General features: G+C 40.2%; 1 protein-coding gene and 1 long non-coding RNA gene across 6 annotated transcripts; one reads left to right on the top strand and one right to left on the bottom strand.

Moving 5' to 3' along the window:
• Positions 1 to 445: 445 nt before the first annotated feature.
• On the top strand, positions 446 to 15,284 carry LOC143116682 (flavin-containing monooxygenase 5-like). Of its 5 annotated transcripts, none has more exons than XM_076277952.1 (10): positions 4,503 to 4,728; positions 9,339 to 9,412; positions 9,503 to 9,646; positions 9,763 to 9,951; positions 10,061 to 10,226; positions 11,314 to 11,456; positions 11,862 to 12,058; positions 12,633 to 12,988; positions 13,208 to 13,280; positions 14,678 to 15,284. In XM_076277952.1, exons 1-10 carry the CDS (start codon positions 4,677 to 4,679, stop codon positions 15,090 to 15,092), a joined length of 1,809 nt encoding a protein of 602 aa, XP_076134067.1. In that variant the 5' UTR covers positions 4,503 to 4,676; the 3' UTR covers positions 15,093 to 15,284. The 5 variants fall into 5 exon arrangements, with proteins under 5 accessions (XP_076134069.1, XP_076134067.1, XP_076134072.1 ...); XM_076277956.1 differs by having other exon boundaries at positions 4,667 to 4,728; positions 9,257 to 9,412; XM_076277954.1 differs by lacking the exons at positions 4,503 to 4,728; positions 9,339 to 9,412 and adding an exon at positions 446 to 474.
• LOC143116683 (uncharacterized) lies at positions 2,985 to 4,270 on the bottom strand. The gene is made up of 2 exons (XR_012985897.1): positions 3,760 to 4,270; positions 2,985 to 3,098 (listed from the first exon to the last, which is right to left on the bottom strand). It is a non-coding gene; the product is annotated as an uncharacterized LOC143116683 (long non-coding RNA).
• Positions 15,285 to 15,446: the final 162 nt, after the last annotated feature.

The following is a 15,446-nucleotide window of genomic DNA, read 5'->3' as shown; positions in this document are numbered from 1 at the left end:
TTAAACACCTACTAATTTCATCAAGAACTTATGGTGAGTAAGTACACCAAGTTTGGTAAAGATCCTTTTACCAGTATGGGAGATATCAGCTAATATCTATATACAATTTTGGCCCAATAATCATTATACCATGGTCCATTCAAAACTGTATATCTTTTTTCTGGTACAAATCTGCACTGTAGGCACCTGAAATTCTTAATCTACATGAAATTACGGTTCGATTGATACCAAATATCCTTTTGCTGTATTTACTTCCACCTTCAACCCTAATTCGCTCAGACTATAACTATTAGTGGTACAGGCGAACGCTGTGGTCCCCAATGTCAATCTACCAATAGCATAATACAATACTGACATACGAATATTACAAGCCTATCAGATTTGGCTATACGAATCAGCTGTTGGACAACAACATGCACTTTTTTAGCAGCCTACCTGAGTATGGACATCGCCGAAGAGGATTGGTTTTGTGGGGTAAGTATCTTTGATATAGCCTATTATATATTTATCCCATGTTGGTTTCGTAGACAGCGATGGTCAAATGTGTTTTGTCAATGTAACGGCAATCTTAGTTAATTAAGGTTTGCGTTCTTGGTAGGCTAATGCTTGTTGCTAGCTTGTCGAGCTAAAACTGTCTAGGTACATTGATTTTGAACAAAACGTGTACAAAACGTCTGCGATTACCTTAAAATGCAGTTGTTGTTAACACGGAACTAGAGGGTGACAATTTTTCGGGACTCCCGCGGGTCACGGTATTCCCGCGGGTTTCCCGCAGTACGGGAGTAAATTTCACTGTTGGTAACGTGATTGGGACGGGACAGGAAATAATAAACGGGAGCTGGCGGGAAGCCAGAGATTATTAACTTAAAAAATGACGCTGCAATGCAGTGAGTGCGCCCAAAGACGTGAGGCATTTCGTTTTAGAAAAGAGAACCAATTACAACCCACAATACGTTTGTTGTTGATTGGTAGCCTATCAGAGCAAGACAAGCAGCTGCCCTGTTCACAATCAATCAGCTTCAGCGATAGGCCCTAAGGCAAAATGGATGCAAAGAAACAGTTACAGGCGAAAGTATCAGCAAAGGACAACTCTATTCAATTGCACGAGCTGTCCGGGAAAGCGATTCTCGTTGAGTTTAATGTGTCATGCAATGTTGGGGCATGACACCTTGACGATCGCATTCCTCAATATATTTATCGCATAACCCTGGCGGAACACAAAAAATTGTTTTGTTTACTCATAGCAACGTTGCTATGCTTCGCTGGTTTAACGTGATGAGAACGGTGCAAACTTAACTGATGGGATGAGATCTAACTATGAAATGATTTAAGCATAGCCTACAGCAAAGTACTGTAAAATATGTAATTTTAATATAGCCCAAAATGATCGGCTATTAAAGAAAAGTTAGACAAGGCTTTCTGCCCTACCAAAATGTATGGTCACCGCACGCTACTGTAGCCTAACAGTCGGATAACTTTAGACATCAACATAGGGAGCGGGACGGGATTCGGGAGTCTTTCTCTCGGGATTTTGCGGGACAGAATTTTTTTGGGGGGGCTGTCACGTGATCGGGATATGACGGGAGTATTTGTGCGGGCTCGGGATGGGACGGGAGTGAAAATTGCTTCCCGTGTCACCCTCTACACGGAACGATCTATTTTGTTACAGTGCCTGTTAACTTCCTTAAAATTGGCAGGCTGTATTGACAAGATGGCTATTTACTTGCCACATGCGGTAGGCTATGTGCAGTATAGAACTTTTGACGTAAGTGACTGTTACAAATCAAGTAGCAGTGCTTAACCTTATGTCAGTGTTGCATGCATGAAGAGACATTGTAAAAAAGATTTAATTAAAACATTTAATTAACAGATATTTGATAACCAAATAAACAGAGCTAATAGTTCAAGAGGTGAACATCATTCAGGAGAATGCCACTCTAGTCATTGCTTTACCTGTTCTCACACATTGAGCACTGGCATAGGTCTGTACATGGCAGATCTTTTGCATGTACATCTACCCTTAGTACATTTTTTTTGTAAGTGCCAGTACAGCCTCTGGACCTGGTGGCAGTGACATCCACTACACTTCGTAGCCATCTCCAGCCAACTTACACCCATGGCTTCGGCGGTGTACTGCAACCTGATCACTTGCCCGCTGAATATGTTTGTGCAAGCAGTCTTTATTTGGAGGTAAGTCCCTCTCTGAACATTTTCCTGCCTTAAAAATTTTGGCCCTTGCAATGTTCAGTTATTTACAGTCTTCCTGTTCATACAGGTGAAGCCCGTCAGTGCTTAACAAAGGTCTGAAGATGGGGGTGAAGCTAACTCCTAGGTCTTGGAACAGACGCAAGTACTCTACAAACTAGTTTCTTAAAGCAACACCAAAGAGTTTTTTTGTACCTTAATATAATGCAACACTGTAAACAAACACCTGTGTCCAACGTGAAATGTGGAATATTTGGGTAATTTTTAGGCTTTTGAACTCTTTACTCAACTTGATGGGAAAAAAGGCTGTAGGCTAAATTAAACAAGTATGGGTGTAGAAGTAACGTTTACAGCATAATGTATGATGGTTGTTCTGTTTCTTTGAACTAACACTAATAAACGTTTTCCATACATTTTGGAATTTGTATTTCGTGCAAGTTTTATACATCCATCACGTCATGAAAAAGTCATGTAGTAGGCTCTTTAGGCACATGGTACCTACATCATCTACAACCATGAACTGCTGCATGCCTGTAGTGGAAGTTGATAATAAGCCAATAATACCAAATATCAATAAGCCCATTTACAGCTTTAAATTGGGATAAATTCATTAAGTCAGTGTTTCTCTGGAAAGACCTTGCCTGTAAAGAATGTTGTTGCAGAAGAGGCAGTGCAGAGATTTAATTTGAACAGCCAGGAATCAACTGCTATTCCAGACAACAGTGGCTACCACAGAGACTGCTACTGCCATTTCACAAATAAAACCAAGATACAAAGACTAGAGCCCAAAAGTGGAGAGATTTATTGAAAGAAAATGTAACCAAAGTTTGCTATCAAAGATGAAACATTAAAATGAATGTTTGTGTTAACGTCAATGTTGAATTCAACTTGCCCTGTAAATGAGAAAATAAATGGCAATTAGTGGCAAATCTCATATTAGGGGACATTTTTAAAGCAACACTAAAGCACTTTTCTTCTGTCGCACGCATGCTATTTGTTTATCCAGCACCCCGGCTTTGCAAATAACAATGTCCACAGACACGGTAGAGTATGTTGCATGATTTTATGAAAGTATGATGTATTGCGACATTCCGAAGCATTCATTCCGAAGCAAGTCAAATTTGTTTCTTTTCATGCATGCAACACTGACATAAGGTTTAGCACTGCTACTTGATTTGTAACACTGTCACTTACGTCAAAAGTTCTATACCGCACATATAGCCTACCGCATGTGGCAAGTAAATAGCCATCTTGTCAATACAGCCTGCCAATTTTAAGGAAGTTAACAGACACTGTAACAAAATGGATCGTTCTGTGTTAACAACAACTGCATTTTAAAGTAATCGCAGACGTCTTGTACACTGAGGAGTTCAAAATCAATGTACCTAAAGACAGTTTTAGCTCGACAAGCTAGCAACAAGCATTAGCCTACCAAGAAGGCAAACCTTAATTAACCAAGATTGCCGTTACATTGACAAAACACATTTGACCATCGCTGTCTACGAAACCAACATGGGATAAATATATAATATAGGACCTATCAAAGATACTTACCCCACAAAACCAATCCTCTTTGGCGATGTCCATGCTCAGGTAGCCATGTCGGACGGCTGCTAAAAAAGTTTGTATGTTGTTGTCCAACAGCTGATTCGTATAGCCAAATCTGATAGGCTTGTCATATTCGTATGTCAGTATCGTACTATGCTATTGGTAGATTGACATGGGCGACCACAGCGTTCGCCTGAACCACTAAGACTTAATAAAACTAATATTTCAAGTTTCTGCGTCACGAACGTCTGTGGCAACAAGTGGCATATCGCTTAAAATAAATGTATCCTACTGAATAGTAAAAAAACAAGTAGTCCATCTCTCGTTTTTCAAAATTGAACAGATACGCGGCTTCGGCCCACCGCCTATTTTTCCTCACTAATTATTCGTGTAATGCATTTGATATAATGTGATATCTTTTTAAACGTCGTTCCTTTATAATTTATGATGTAATGAAGGTAAGTTTTTGAATGTAATTACTCTGACTTGTAAGGGATAACAACCGCAGAGTTGACCTGTAGGCCTACGTGTCCAATGGACGGGGGGGGGCTACCTTGTACCAAAATGTACTTTGAACTTCGTTCATCAAGCCCATATAGGCTAATGAGTAAGTAGGCCTAGGTAGGCCTATACCAAGTTTGATAAGGATAAAGATAAACAGCTTGGGAGATATTACCTAATATCATGATGTCCTAACATTTTTGCCCAATATCCATTGCATTGTGATACAAAAGAAGGCCCTCTTTTTTTCGGCAAGTCAAGGATTGGCATTATAGACACCTGAAATTCTTGATGATACCAAATATGCTTTCGCTCTATTTACTGCCACCTTCAACCCAAATTTGCTCAGATCAAGCAACTCAAAGTCCATGTAAGAACCACTCCGCCCACAATGATATAGCTCACTATAGTCGCTGAATCAAATGCATTTGACTTGCCTCCGAACTTTGAAAACCCCCCGATCTTGCTTGCTAGGTGAGTTAAGGCACTTATATAGCCTAAAGCATTGCATGTAAAGGCGCTCAAACCATAACAGCGCCTCAACAACTCTTTTAGCCTACTCTGGTAACGAAATTTGTAAATAACAACTGGGGTGGGTGCGGTCAGTGAAAAGTCTTTTTAGTGGACTTGTGATTCATTTTGCTGCAGACAATGTAAACAATGTTGTCTTGTTGTAAATATGTCCACATCCCTGTAAATGAAAACGTGTCCTCAAACGTAGCGTTAATGTTATGTAGCATAAGTAAACGACTTTACCAAGACTCGCTTGACGTTTCGCTGGACATTTTGAAACTTTAAAAGGACTTCCTAATCCCCATTAGTATTGCTATTGCAAAAATGGTTCGTGGCAAAAAAGCTTTACGTGGCGTTGTCCAGTAAGAATAGAGATGAAGGCCAAAAGGTAAAAAAAGTAAATTGATTGTTATCGAACTACATGATGATAGTACAAGGATTAAAGTTCTCCGTCGTAGGACGGATTTCCGTCAATTTGATTTTAGAAATGCCATATTTGAGATCGATGCAGATCTGATGAGAAAAAAATATGGGGGGGGGGGGGGGGGTTATCACCTTTTCTTTTCCTTTTTTTAAGGCAACTACAAATATTAGGTCCGATGAATCAGTGACCGCTCAAGAAGATACGATATAAAAAATAAATAGAGATGGGCGGCTGTTGGAAACGGGGGAGAACTACAAACTACGTTTATCTATGGCTGACAGTTTTTGCGCTCAGAAAGTAGGCTACGCATGTTCTTTCATAGCGCAACACGACCTGTCCCTCACCATATCGCAACCTCTTGTCAACCTTATACAATCTGATGCTGAAGACAAAAGCGCCCTCTCCAGATTGTCATTATCAAATGCGCAGACCTCCTGCATGAGCACACACAGTATTGCTGCTCATTGGATATCTGAGTTGTCTGTAAAACTCAAAATTACCACGTTTTCATTAAATGCGGATGAGGCAACAAATGGAAATATGAACAATATCTCGAATGTTCTGAGTCATTACTTTGATGAGGAAATGGGAAGTCTTGCAAACTTGATTTTATAGATTTTACTTGGGGTTGAATTGCATATTAACAAGAAAAGAAAAAAATCTCCCCTTTAAACACTTTTGGCCTGAAGTAATTAAATAAGAGTGTAAGTTAAAGCCCTTCTACAATATTGCTGCAGTAGAAAAGAACGGCAATGGCTTGTCAGCAATGGTCAGGGATAGTACTGAAATATTGTTTTGTTCATCAGGAAAACTCAATCTCAATCAAAAACACTCTCAATTCGCCTTATTCACATGGCGGCCATTGGCTGCTAAAACGAGGCTACAGGGTACACAAACCATAGGATTGTTATGTTCTATGCATTCACCTGTAGGTGGCATTAATTATATAGGAAGTGTACCCTGTAGCCTCGTTTTGGTTTAAACAATGGCCGCCGTGTGAATAAGGTGAATACTCCCTTTACTTTGCTGTTTGCATCTTTTTGTACATTAAAAATCAATAGGTCGCGACCGCAAAAGGGATGCTATCTCTATAGATAGATATGAACAACGTATGACTTATGGCCTTAAAAAAATTCAGTCAAACGATTTTTTTTCACTTTAATCCCTGTGATGATAGGCTATGGCAGGGGTCGGGAACCTATGGCTCGCGAGCCACATGTGGCTCTTTTGGGAACTGCATCTGGCTCTCGGACAAACCTGCCATTTGTTTACTCAATAAGTCATGAATAATTTTGGTACTGTATTAAATTAAAAATGGACCTACTGAAATCAAAATGTTAAAATAGTGTTCGAAATATATATGTTCACGTAGTTTAATCCATCCCATGTCTGTTCTCTACCGCTGAAATTCACGGTTACGTCGATGTAGCCTACTGTACAGATATGAAAAACGCGTTTTTTTATTGGACAATGCTGTGCCGAGATAACATTCCACCCGCTGATGCTTTACTTAAAAATTCTGCTAGCTAACGGTTGTATCCAAAACAAAGAAAATGGCGAAGAGAAAAAAAGATGAACGAGAACACTTTAATTGTTATTGTTGATGTGTGCGCTTGCTGTAGGTTAGATAAGGAAAATGTCAAAAAGGAAACGTCAGTGACCACAGCTTGCGAGCGCGAACACAAGCGGGCTGAAATGGGAAAGTTTCCATCCGAAGACTGATACTGAAAACGCGAAATGAACTGCCCGTTATATATCGCACACTGCAACGAGTTAGTATTGCTGTGTTAACCCTGTTCGGTTCCACTTATGTGAAATCTTTCTCACATATGAAAAATATAAAGACAAACCTGCGCTCACGTTTAAGGGCAATTCCGCGCAAAACGGTCACATCCATAACGCCAACACAATGCCATGTTGGCGTTATGGATATATGACAGTTTTGCGTGGAGTTGCCCTTAAATGATGACAGCCTCAATTCTTGCATGAAACTTCACCTCACTGAATATGAGCCAGCCAGACTCCAAGGCCATCATCACCAAATCTAATCTCTGGTACAGTAGGCCTAATGTTCAATTTCGCCAATGACATGTCATGTCATGAAAATTGAGTGTTGTGTTGTTAACTATGAGGTTACTTTCAGTGTTGGGAGTAACGCGTTACAAAAGTAATGTAATTACTGTAATATATTGCTGTTTGCGGTAACGCGGTAATGTAAGGCATTACAAAAAAAAAATTGGGTAATATTTACTCGGTACAAACTTCAGTAACGCGCGTTACAATGCAGTTTAACGCAAAATTAAGCGCTTCTTTTGTTTTGATACATATTCGCAAACACCAAGCGAGAACAACAGAGGAGAAAAGCGCAAAATAGAAGAACGTTATCTCCTGATACTGGTTGAATATGACTGTGGCTGCAGCAGACTCGCAGGCGGACTCTATTTGCGGGATGGACATAAGCCTACGCTCATTATTTTCAGCTTGTCAGAGACAAGGCTATAAAGATCTCTCAGCTCGCAAAATAGCACAAGTAAATTAATGAAACATCTAAAGTAGTGCCATGCTCATCTTTTTGATTCTTGATAAAACAAAAACTATGCTGTTGTGCATGTCAGCTTTGGGCTGTGAACTTAAATTGAAGAGAATAAAGGGATAGAAATGCAGAAAAAGATTGTGTAGCCTGGCAGTGCCACCGCTCCCACCACGCGCATCACGCACTTTGCATTGGGCACCCAAATGTAACCAATGAATAGTAGCTTTACTGCAAACTGCGTTTCACTCTTCATCAATAACGTTTACAATGTCAAAATGCACTAATATGATGTTACATGCAAGTTTGACACCTTTTGGGTTCTCTCAATCACCACGTAGTACTAGAATTAGTGGGTCTTCAATCATTCGTTTTCCAAGCATTTAGGCTACATGAAGCACATGATATGCTGAGTCGACTGAAACGCATTCCATTCAGATAGCTAGGTGGATACCAGGCTCATAATTCACTTGTATTCGCAAAACGAAATGTGAAGCAACATGTCATTGCATACTTCCATTTCCAAAGCAATGAAGGTAGCTTAAAACAACTTAACATTGTGCATATTATTGTTAATATTGTGCTATCAATGTAACAAACAAATAAGGCTTGTAAACAAGAGCTGGCAAAAGGGCATTATGACAACGTAAAGATCAATGCTCTTAAAGTGACAGTGCACCATTTATAAGTAAAACAGCATTTCTTCAGAAATTAATGTTTAAAAATACACAGTAATGGTCTGTAAATAATGGGCCTTTTATTTTACTTTAGGTGTTTGAGTTATCATTTAAATGTCACTCACTCAAAGCCACTCACTTAGGGCACCGTTTTGGCCACAATCTTACATACGGTTCCTTTAAGTTTTGATTTACAATATAGTAGGCTCTCTATTGATTTTAATGAGTAGGCCTAGGCCTTAAAGTTACAGTATTTCTATCACAATTTACCAGACTTTGACCTTTTGTCGGTTTTTAACAAAATTCTGACTATGATTGTTCCTTGTATTGCATTATGAGCACTGCGCCTATTGCATTCTACTGTTGCCTTAAGCCTAGCTCAGTCATTATGCTATACCACATCTCCCTCCATTGGAAGAGCAAGCTGCATTGAGCGTAATAAACTGCATTTAGAATGGCAAATCCATATTTCTAGATATTTTGGTGAAAGTAACTTAAAAGTAATGCAATAGTAGTGTAATGCCTTACAATTCAGAGACAGTAATATTATAATGTAACAAATCACTTTGAAATGACAGTAATAAGTAATGCATAGTACATTACGATTTTGAAGTAACTTGCCCAACACTGGTTACTTTGCATACCAAAAGAACACTGGGAAAATAGGGGGTGGTGTTTAGCCTACATGGGAAGCCTAAGGCCAATACTTCTGTCATTCCACTTTACATTTCAAGTTACTTGCACATTACTTTTAAAACTAGTAGAACATGTATTTAAAAATCCTCTGTTGAATGAAAGTAAATGTACGTTAAATATCTAAACTTTTTCTTGTAACCGTCTTTATGTGGCTCTTCTGAGATTAAAAAAAAAAAAAAAATTGGTAAAAGTGGCTCTCCAGGCAAAAAAGTTACCGACGTCACTATCATATTCCCCAACCAAGGCGGCCTCCCTTGTAACTACACGAGGCGAATCTCACTCTCAAAACACTCGCCCGAGACTTCTTGCTCAACCATAGTAAGCAGTTAACTTATTTATGCGTTTCCTGCATTTGTTTTCCGAGCTGATTTCACAAACACACATAAATATTGTATTTTTTTTCTTTAGAGATCATCCACTATGGCCAAACGTGTAGCAGTGATCGGAGCTGGAGCCTCTGGCTTGACATGCATAAAGAGCTGCTTGGATGAGGGATTGGAGCCAGTGTGCTTTGAAAGCAGTGATGACATTGGGGGATTGTGGAGGTTTAAGGTAGGCTATTTGCATTTCATTTCCCATTTTCTGACCTTTATACACCATCATAGTACAATACCCCTTATTGCAGTTTACCCCCCCCCCCCCACCCACCCACCCAAACACACACACAGGAGAACCCAGAGCCAGACCGAGCCAGTATCTACCACTCTGTCATCATCAACACCTCCAAGGAGATGATGACCTACAGCGACTTCCCAATCCCAGCTCACTTCCCAAATTACATGCACAACTCTCTCATCATGGACTACTTCAACATGTACACAGACCACTTCCAGCTCCGGCAATACATCCAATTCCAGGTTGGCTACTCGCACAAATGTATTTAACTTTTCCCAGGAACTCTGTCCAGAATGCAGGAGTCATTAAGAAGTCCTTCTTACCTAAGAATGGTGAATTTCTTTGCCACAGACACGGGTGCTGCAAGTCAAGCAGAGGCCTGATTTCTCCCACTCCGGCCAATGGGAGGTAGAAACAGAGGCGAGGGATGGGAAGAGAGAAAGCCACATCTTTGATGCAATTATGGTTTGCGTCGGACATCACTGTCACCCTCGCATGCCACTGTCTGATTTCCCAGGTAACCAGGGATCTCATAAACATGAATATATACAATTAAAGACACACACACACATACACACACACACACACACAGGGAGGGAGAGTAAGTATCCTCTCAACTTGTGTGCAGTATCCTCACATTTAGCACATTAAAAAGGCCCTGCTACAAAACCATAGCAACACTGTGCTCAAAGTTATTCCCAAGGTCTTTATTACCCCCTTGACTCCATTTTTTCCCTCTGCGTATTTCACACCTGATTAATCACAAAAAATGTCCCATCCAGTCGCGTCCAGACCAGAACTGACTGTTGAATGTTGTGATATCCACTGTTGCATAACGTGCATACGAGATGTTTGGATGGTGTGTCCAGTATAAACAAATATAACTGTTTGCTATTACATGAAAATGCTGCGCCTAAAACTCTACCTGTGTAAAAATGAAATGTACCTTTAGGAGACAAGAAAGCAAAGTACTGCAGTGGAAGTCAATGCAGAAAGATGTGTTTATTTTCAGGCAGGGCAATCATTAACCCTGCATGAGTCTGCATGCAGGGATGTGTTTGCCTTTCACAGGTTATTAGTTCACCCATATTTTCTGTGCGGATGTTTGCGGTGGCTATTTATAGTCAAGATAAGGGTGCAGTAAGGTGAGGCCATGGAAGGTCTAGTGAAAGGACTTTTTTGCCATATTCTTGCATTTATCTGTATTTCTGGCATGTCATTTTTATCATTCATAACTTGTGGTTCAAAATTGTTGATGACAGCACCAAACACTGACCTAGCCTAAATATGTGATGGGATCTGGGAAAACCCATCACATGGTGAAATTTCACCAACTTATGATTCTGATACCATCCTAACAACATCCAGGATTTTGTGAGGATGGTATCCAGGATGTTGCTAGGGATATCTATGATGTTGCTAGGATGGTATCAAAATCTTAAATGGGTGAAATTTCACCAGAGAAGGTTGAAATGGAGCAGAAATCAAGGATTTTTTTTTATTTCAACATGTGATGGGTTTTCCCAGATGACATCCTCTACCGGTCTGCTTTACTCACTATGTATGTGTCTGCTTTACTCACTATGATTTGAATATTCTACTAGGCATTGACACGTTTAAGGGGAAGTACTTCCACAGCCGGGACTACAAGGCACCAGAGGAGTGGCGCGGAAAAAGGGTGGTAGTGGTTGGCATCGGGAATTCTGGAGGGGACATCACCGTGGAGCTCAGCAGAATGACCAAGCAGGTATCCAATGCACTGTGCAAATTACAGTATATCTAAGACTGGTGTCCATCAATACAAAGCTTTATGGTGCTTTGATCCCCATAAAATACACATTTTTTTGTTTTCAGGGTTTTGTTTAAATTGGAACAGTTTTGAATGCTGAATAATAGTTATATGGTAAATACTCTCAGTCAGAAGCATTATTTCACTATCACAACAAAACATTTTCCTAGAACCAGAACACATCGTTCTGTGAACACTGAACATCACTTTTATAGTTTTGCACCTCCATTAAGATATGCACAGATCAGTTTGGTCTTACCATATAAATGTACGTACTGTATGTGGTGAGAAACCACTACAAGAGAAAATGCAATAGTCTCTCTCTCTCTCTTTCTCACACACTAACACACACACACTGTACAGTTGTTCCTGAGTACTCGTCGTGGTGCCTGGGTTATGAATCGAGTGGCTGACAACGGCCTTCCTGTGGACCTGGTCTTAAACAGAGTGTCATTGCTGATCCAGAAGATACTGCCACGTGACTTCATCTGTGGTATTGTGGAAAATCGGCTCAACTATCGGTTTGACCATGCTATGTATGGGCTGCAGCCCAAACACAGGTATTACAGTTTCTCTCAAGTCTCCACACGCCACTTACATGCATATTTATGTTTATGGTATTTCACAGACACTTTTCATGCTTCCAAAGTGACTTACAGTATATAAACACTACATCATATACCTACTAAAAAACAAAATAAACATAATAATAATACTAATAATAACAACAGTATTAACAATAATAACTATCAAACATCAACAATAATAACTATCAAATATCAACAAGGAAAATAATGAGTTTTCATATTAAAAAAAAACATACACACACAAACCATAACTATAAGGCAATTCATTATTGTGTAGTGTGCATTGTGCAAGGTGAATAGATGAGTCTTTAAACATTTCTTGAAAGTCCCAACACTATCACAAGAACATAGAACATTAGGGTGTATGGGTATGGTGTAGAGCTGGATCATGGAATAGCAAGGAGCAGATCAAGACAGTGTCCTGCAGGCCAAAGTGAGGGATTTTAATTTAACTCTGGCTGCCATAGGAAGCCAATGAATTCAGCAAGAACACTAATGTTCACTGATTACTCACTGATAACGCTGTTGCCATTTTGTGTTTCCAAAGGTTCTTCAATCAGCACCCCACTGTCAATGACGACCTACCCAACCGCATCCTCTCTGGCACGGTGCAGGTGAAGCCCAACATAAAGGAGTTCCGAAGCTCCAGCGTGGTCTTCGAGGATGGCTCCGTGGAGCACGACATCGACCTGGTGGTGTTTGCCACCGGCTACAGTTTCTCATTCCCCTTCCTTCCCGCTCATGTGCTCTCTGTCTCTGAGAACCAGACCACCCTGTACAAGCACATCTACCCACCAGGATTAGAGCACCCAACTCTGGCCGTAATTGGATTGATTCAGCCTCTCGGTGCCATCATGCCCATCTCAGAGATGCAGGCTCGATGGGCCACAAGGGTCTTTAAAGGTACTGATGACAACATTTCCTTCATGAGAATGAGAATGTGTTGTTTTCCAATTCAGTAACAGAACTGGCAAGTCAATAGTTAGTTCTCCGTGCTGCACACCGTATGCTAGAAACAGTCCAACGATTGCGAAAACAAATGTTACTACAAGTTCTTGACCCCTACCTTTGTAAATCATAATGAATCTGAGCCTGGGGTTGATCATGTTTTCTGTATTAAAGGGTTGAATAAGCTTCCTTCGATGAGTGTCATGATGAAGGATATCAAGTGCAAAGAAGAGGCAATGGCCAACAGGTATCCTGTCCTCAAATATCCTCAAAGTCTTTCCTCAAATGTACTTATTATAGCCTTGAAAGCTTTTTTGAAATTAAGAGACATGAGCAGAAGTCAATGAAAGTCAAAAGGAAATGAAAGCGGTAAAATGACCATAATTGAATACTGAAGTTAAAAATGAGTATGGCAACTTACAGAACAGAACACAACAGTATCAAATTCAGCTGACAATTGATCAGAACATATTGTGACGATTCATAAAAAAAAAAAAGCTTACAGAAGGGTACAGTTCTAAACTTAAAGGACCAGTATGTAGGAAATAATGGAAAATAAATTGTAACCATTCCAAAAATCATCACCATATGTCGTCAGAGAGTAAGGAAACATGATGAATTGAAGTAATGGCTTATTTGACAACATTACTATAACCCATAAAACCCCGTAAAACCCGTGGAAAAAAAAGAGTTACGGGGCGGAATCTCTTGGAATTTTCGTTTATGTTTTGAACGATTAATTCTAAAATAGCGTATTAATAATGGGCTGGCGCGTCCTCCTATTTGGGTTGCCAAATTAGCAAAGGCCAACTGTCAAAAGCTGTCAGTTGTAGTCATAAACGAGTAGCCTACGAGAGGCAGTCAATTTTCCAAAATTAAAACAAGAAACAAATTAAGTGGACATCGGAGGAGCTTCCTGAGATGGCGACGTCTTTGTCAAACGAAGAATATCAAGTCTGACGCAGAACTGGCCATATTTCTCCACGACAGGTAGCCTTAAGCCTAGGCTAAACTTCATCTGCATCGCTAACTTCAGCTAAATATGTTACGTTGGTTAGAGAGGTATTTTTTGTTTTCACTGTTTCCGTAATGTGTAGCTGGGTCATGGTTGGAGAAACATTAAAGCAGCTGCAAGTCAACTAAGTCTGCATTACATCTGGCAACCCAGAAGAGGCTCGCGTCTGGTAGTCTTAAGAACATTCACCAGTGTTTTGATTTTGGCCTACAGATCATTCGGTAACAATCCTACAAATCGCTCCTTTAAAAAAATAATAAGAATAAGCGGTTACACTTTACTTGACAGTGTCGACATGAAAGTGACATGACACTGTCATGAACGTGTCATAAACAAGTCATAAACGTTTATGACATAACTCTTCTGTTATTAAGTGACATTCGGTTTTTGTCATAACAAGTTAGGGTTAGGTTTAGAGTTATGGTTAGGGTTAGGATTAGGGTTAGAGGTTAGGGTTAGGTTTCATGGGTCATGACAGTGTCATGTGTTCATGACAGTGTCATGTCACTCTTATGTCGATACTGTCAAGTAAAGTGTTACCGAATAAGCAAACTGCTGTGTTCATTTGGGATTAACTCTTTCCTTTCATATAGGTGTATGTTCTTTTAATGATCTCATTTCTCCTCCAGGTACGTAACGTCCAGTAGGCACACCATCCAGGTGGACTACGTCCCCTACATGGACGAGCTGGCTGAACAGGTGGGAGTGCAGCCCAGGTTCCTGTCTTTGCTCCTACGAGACCCTGGCTTGTGGCTTAGAACTGTGTTTGGACCCTGCACACCATATCAGTACCGGCTGTTTGGACCAGGTCAATGGGAGGGGGCCCGCCAGGCAATCTACACTCAGTGGGAGCGAGTGGCTCAGCCCATGAAGACGCGACCCATTCCTGCCAGGGAGACCAAGCGTACCTTTAGCACCCACCTGTTCTTTCTGTCAGCTGCCACATTGGTGGTGGCGGTAATCTATAAGAGAGACAACTACCAGGAGTATCTTCAGTATCCCATGATGATACTGGACAAGCTGAAGACATATCTACCTGCTTAGTAAGATGTCAGTGTTGGATGTATCATGCAGTATGACTAATTGATTTGTCTGTGATGTTTTTCTTGCATTTGTCTTAATGCTTGTGATAAGTGTAAGTGTACTTAAGTCTTTTTTTATGTCTGGATTATACTAATAAGATGCATAAAGCTTACAAGGATTAAAGTTCTCCGTCGTAGGACGGATTTCCGTCAATTTGATTTTAGAAATGCCATATTTGAGATCGATGCAGATCTGATGAGAAAAAAATATGGGGGGGGGGGGGACTATCACCTTTTCTTTTCCTTTTTTTAAGGCAACTACAAATATTAGGTCCGATGAATTAATGTGTGTGATGGTAAATGTTTAAAGACCTAA

Source organism: Alosa pseudoharengus, unplaced genomic scaffold, assembly GCF_046254945.1.
Source record: "Alosa pseudoharengus isolate Yale_2024_CS ecotype anadromous, Long Island Sound unplaced genomic scaffold, YU_APseudo_1.1 YU_APseudo_1.1_scf_11, whole genome shotgun sequence".
Lineage (NCBI taxonomy): Eukaryota > Metazoa > Chordata > Actinopteri > Clupeiformes > Clupeidae > Alosa > Alosa pseudoharengus.
This window is presented reverse-complemented; position numbering and strand designations above follow the sequence as displayed.

Coding starts and splice junctions, on each gene's coding strand:
- LOC143116682 (XM_076277952.1), top strand. CDS start 4,677: ATGCATTTGACTTGCCTCCGAACTTTGAAAACCCCCCGATCTTGCTTG. Junction 11,457..11,861: donor TCAGCAGAATGACCAAGCAG/GTATCCAATGCA, acceptor CACACTGTACAG/TTGTTCCTGAGTACTCGTCG. Junction 13,281..14,677: donor GAAGAGGCAATGGCCAACAG/GTATCCTGTCCT, acceptor TTTCTCCTCCAG/GTACGTAACGTCCAGTAGGC.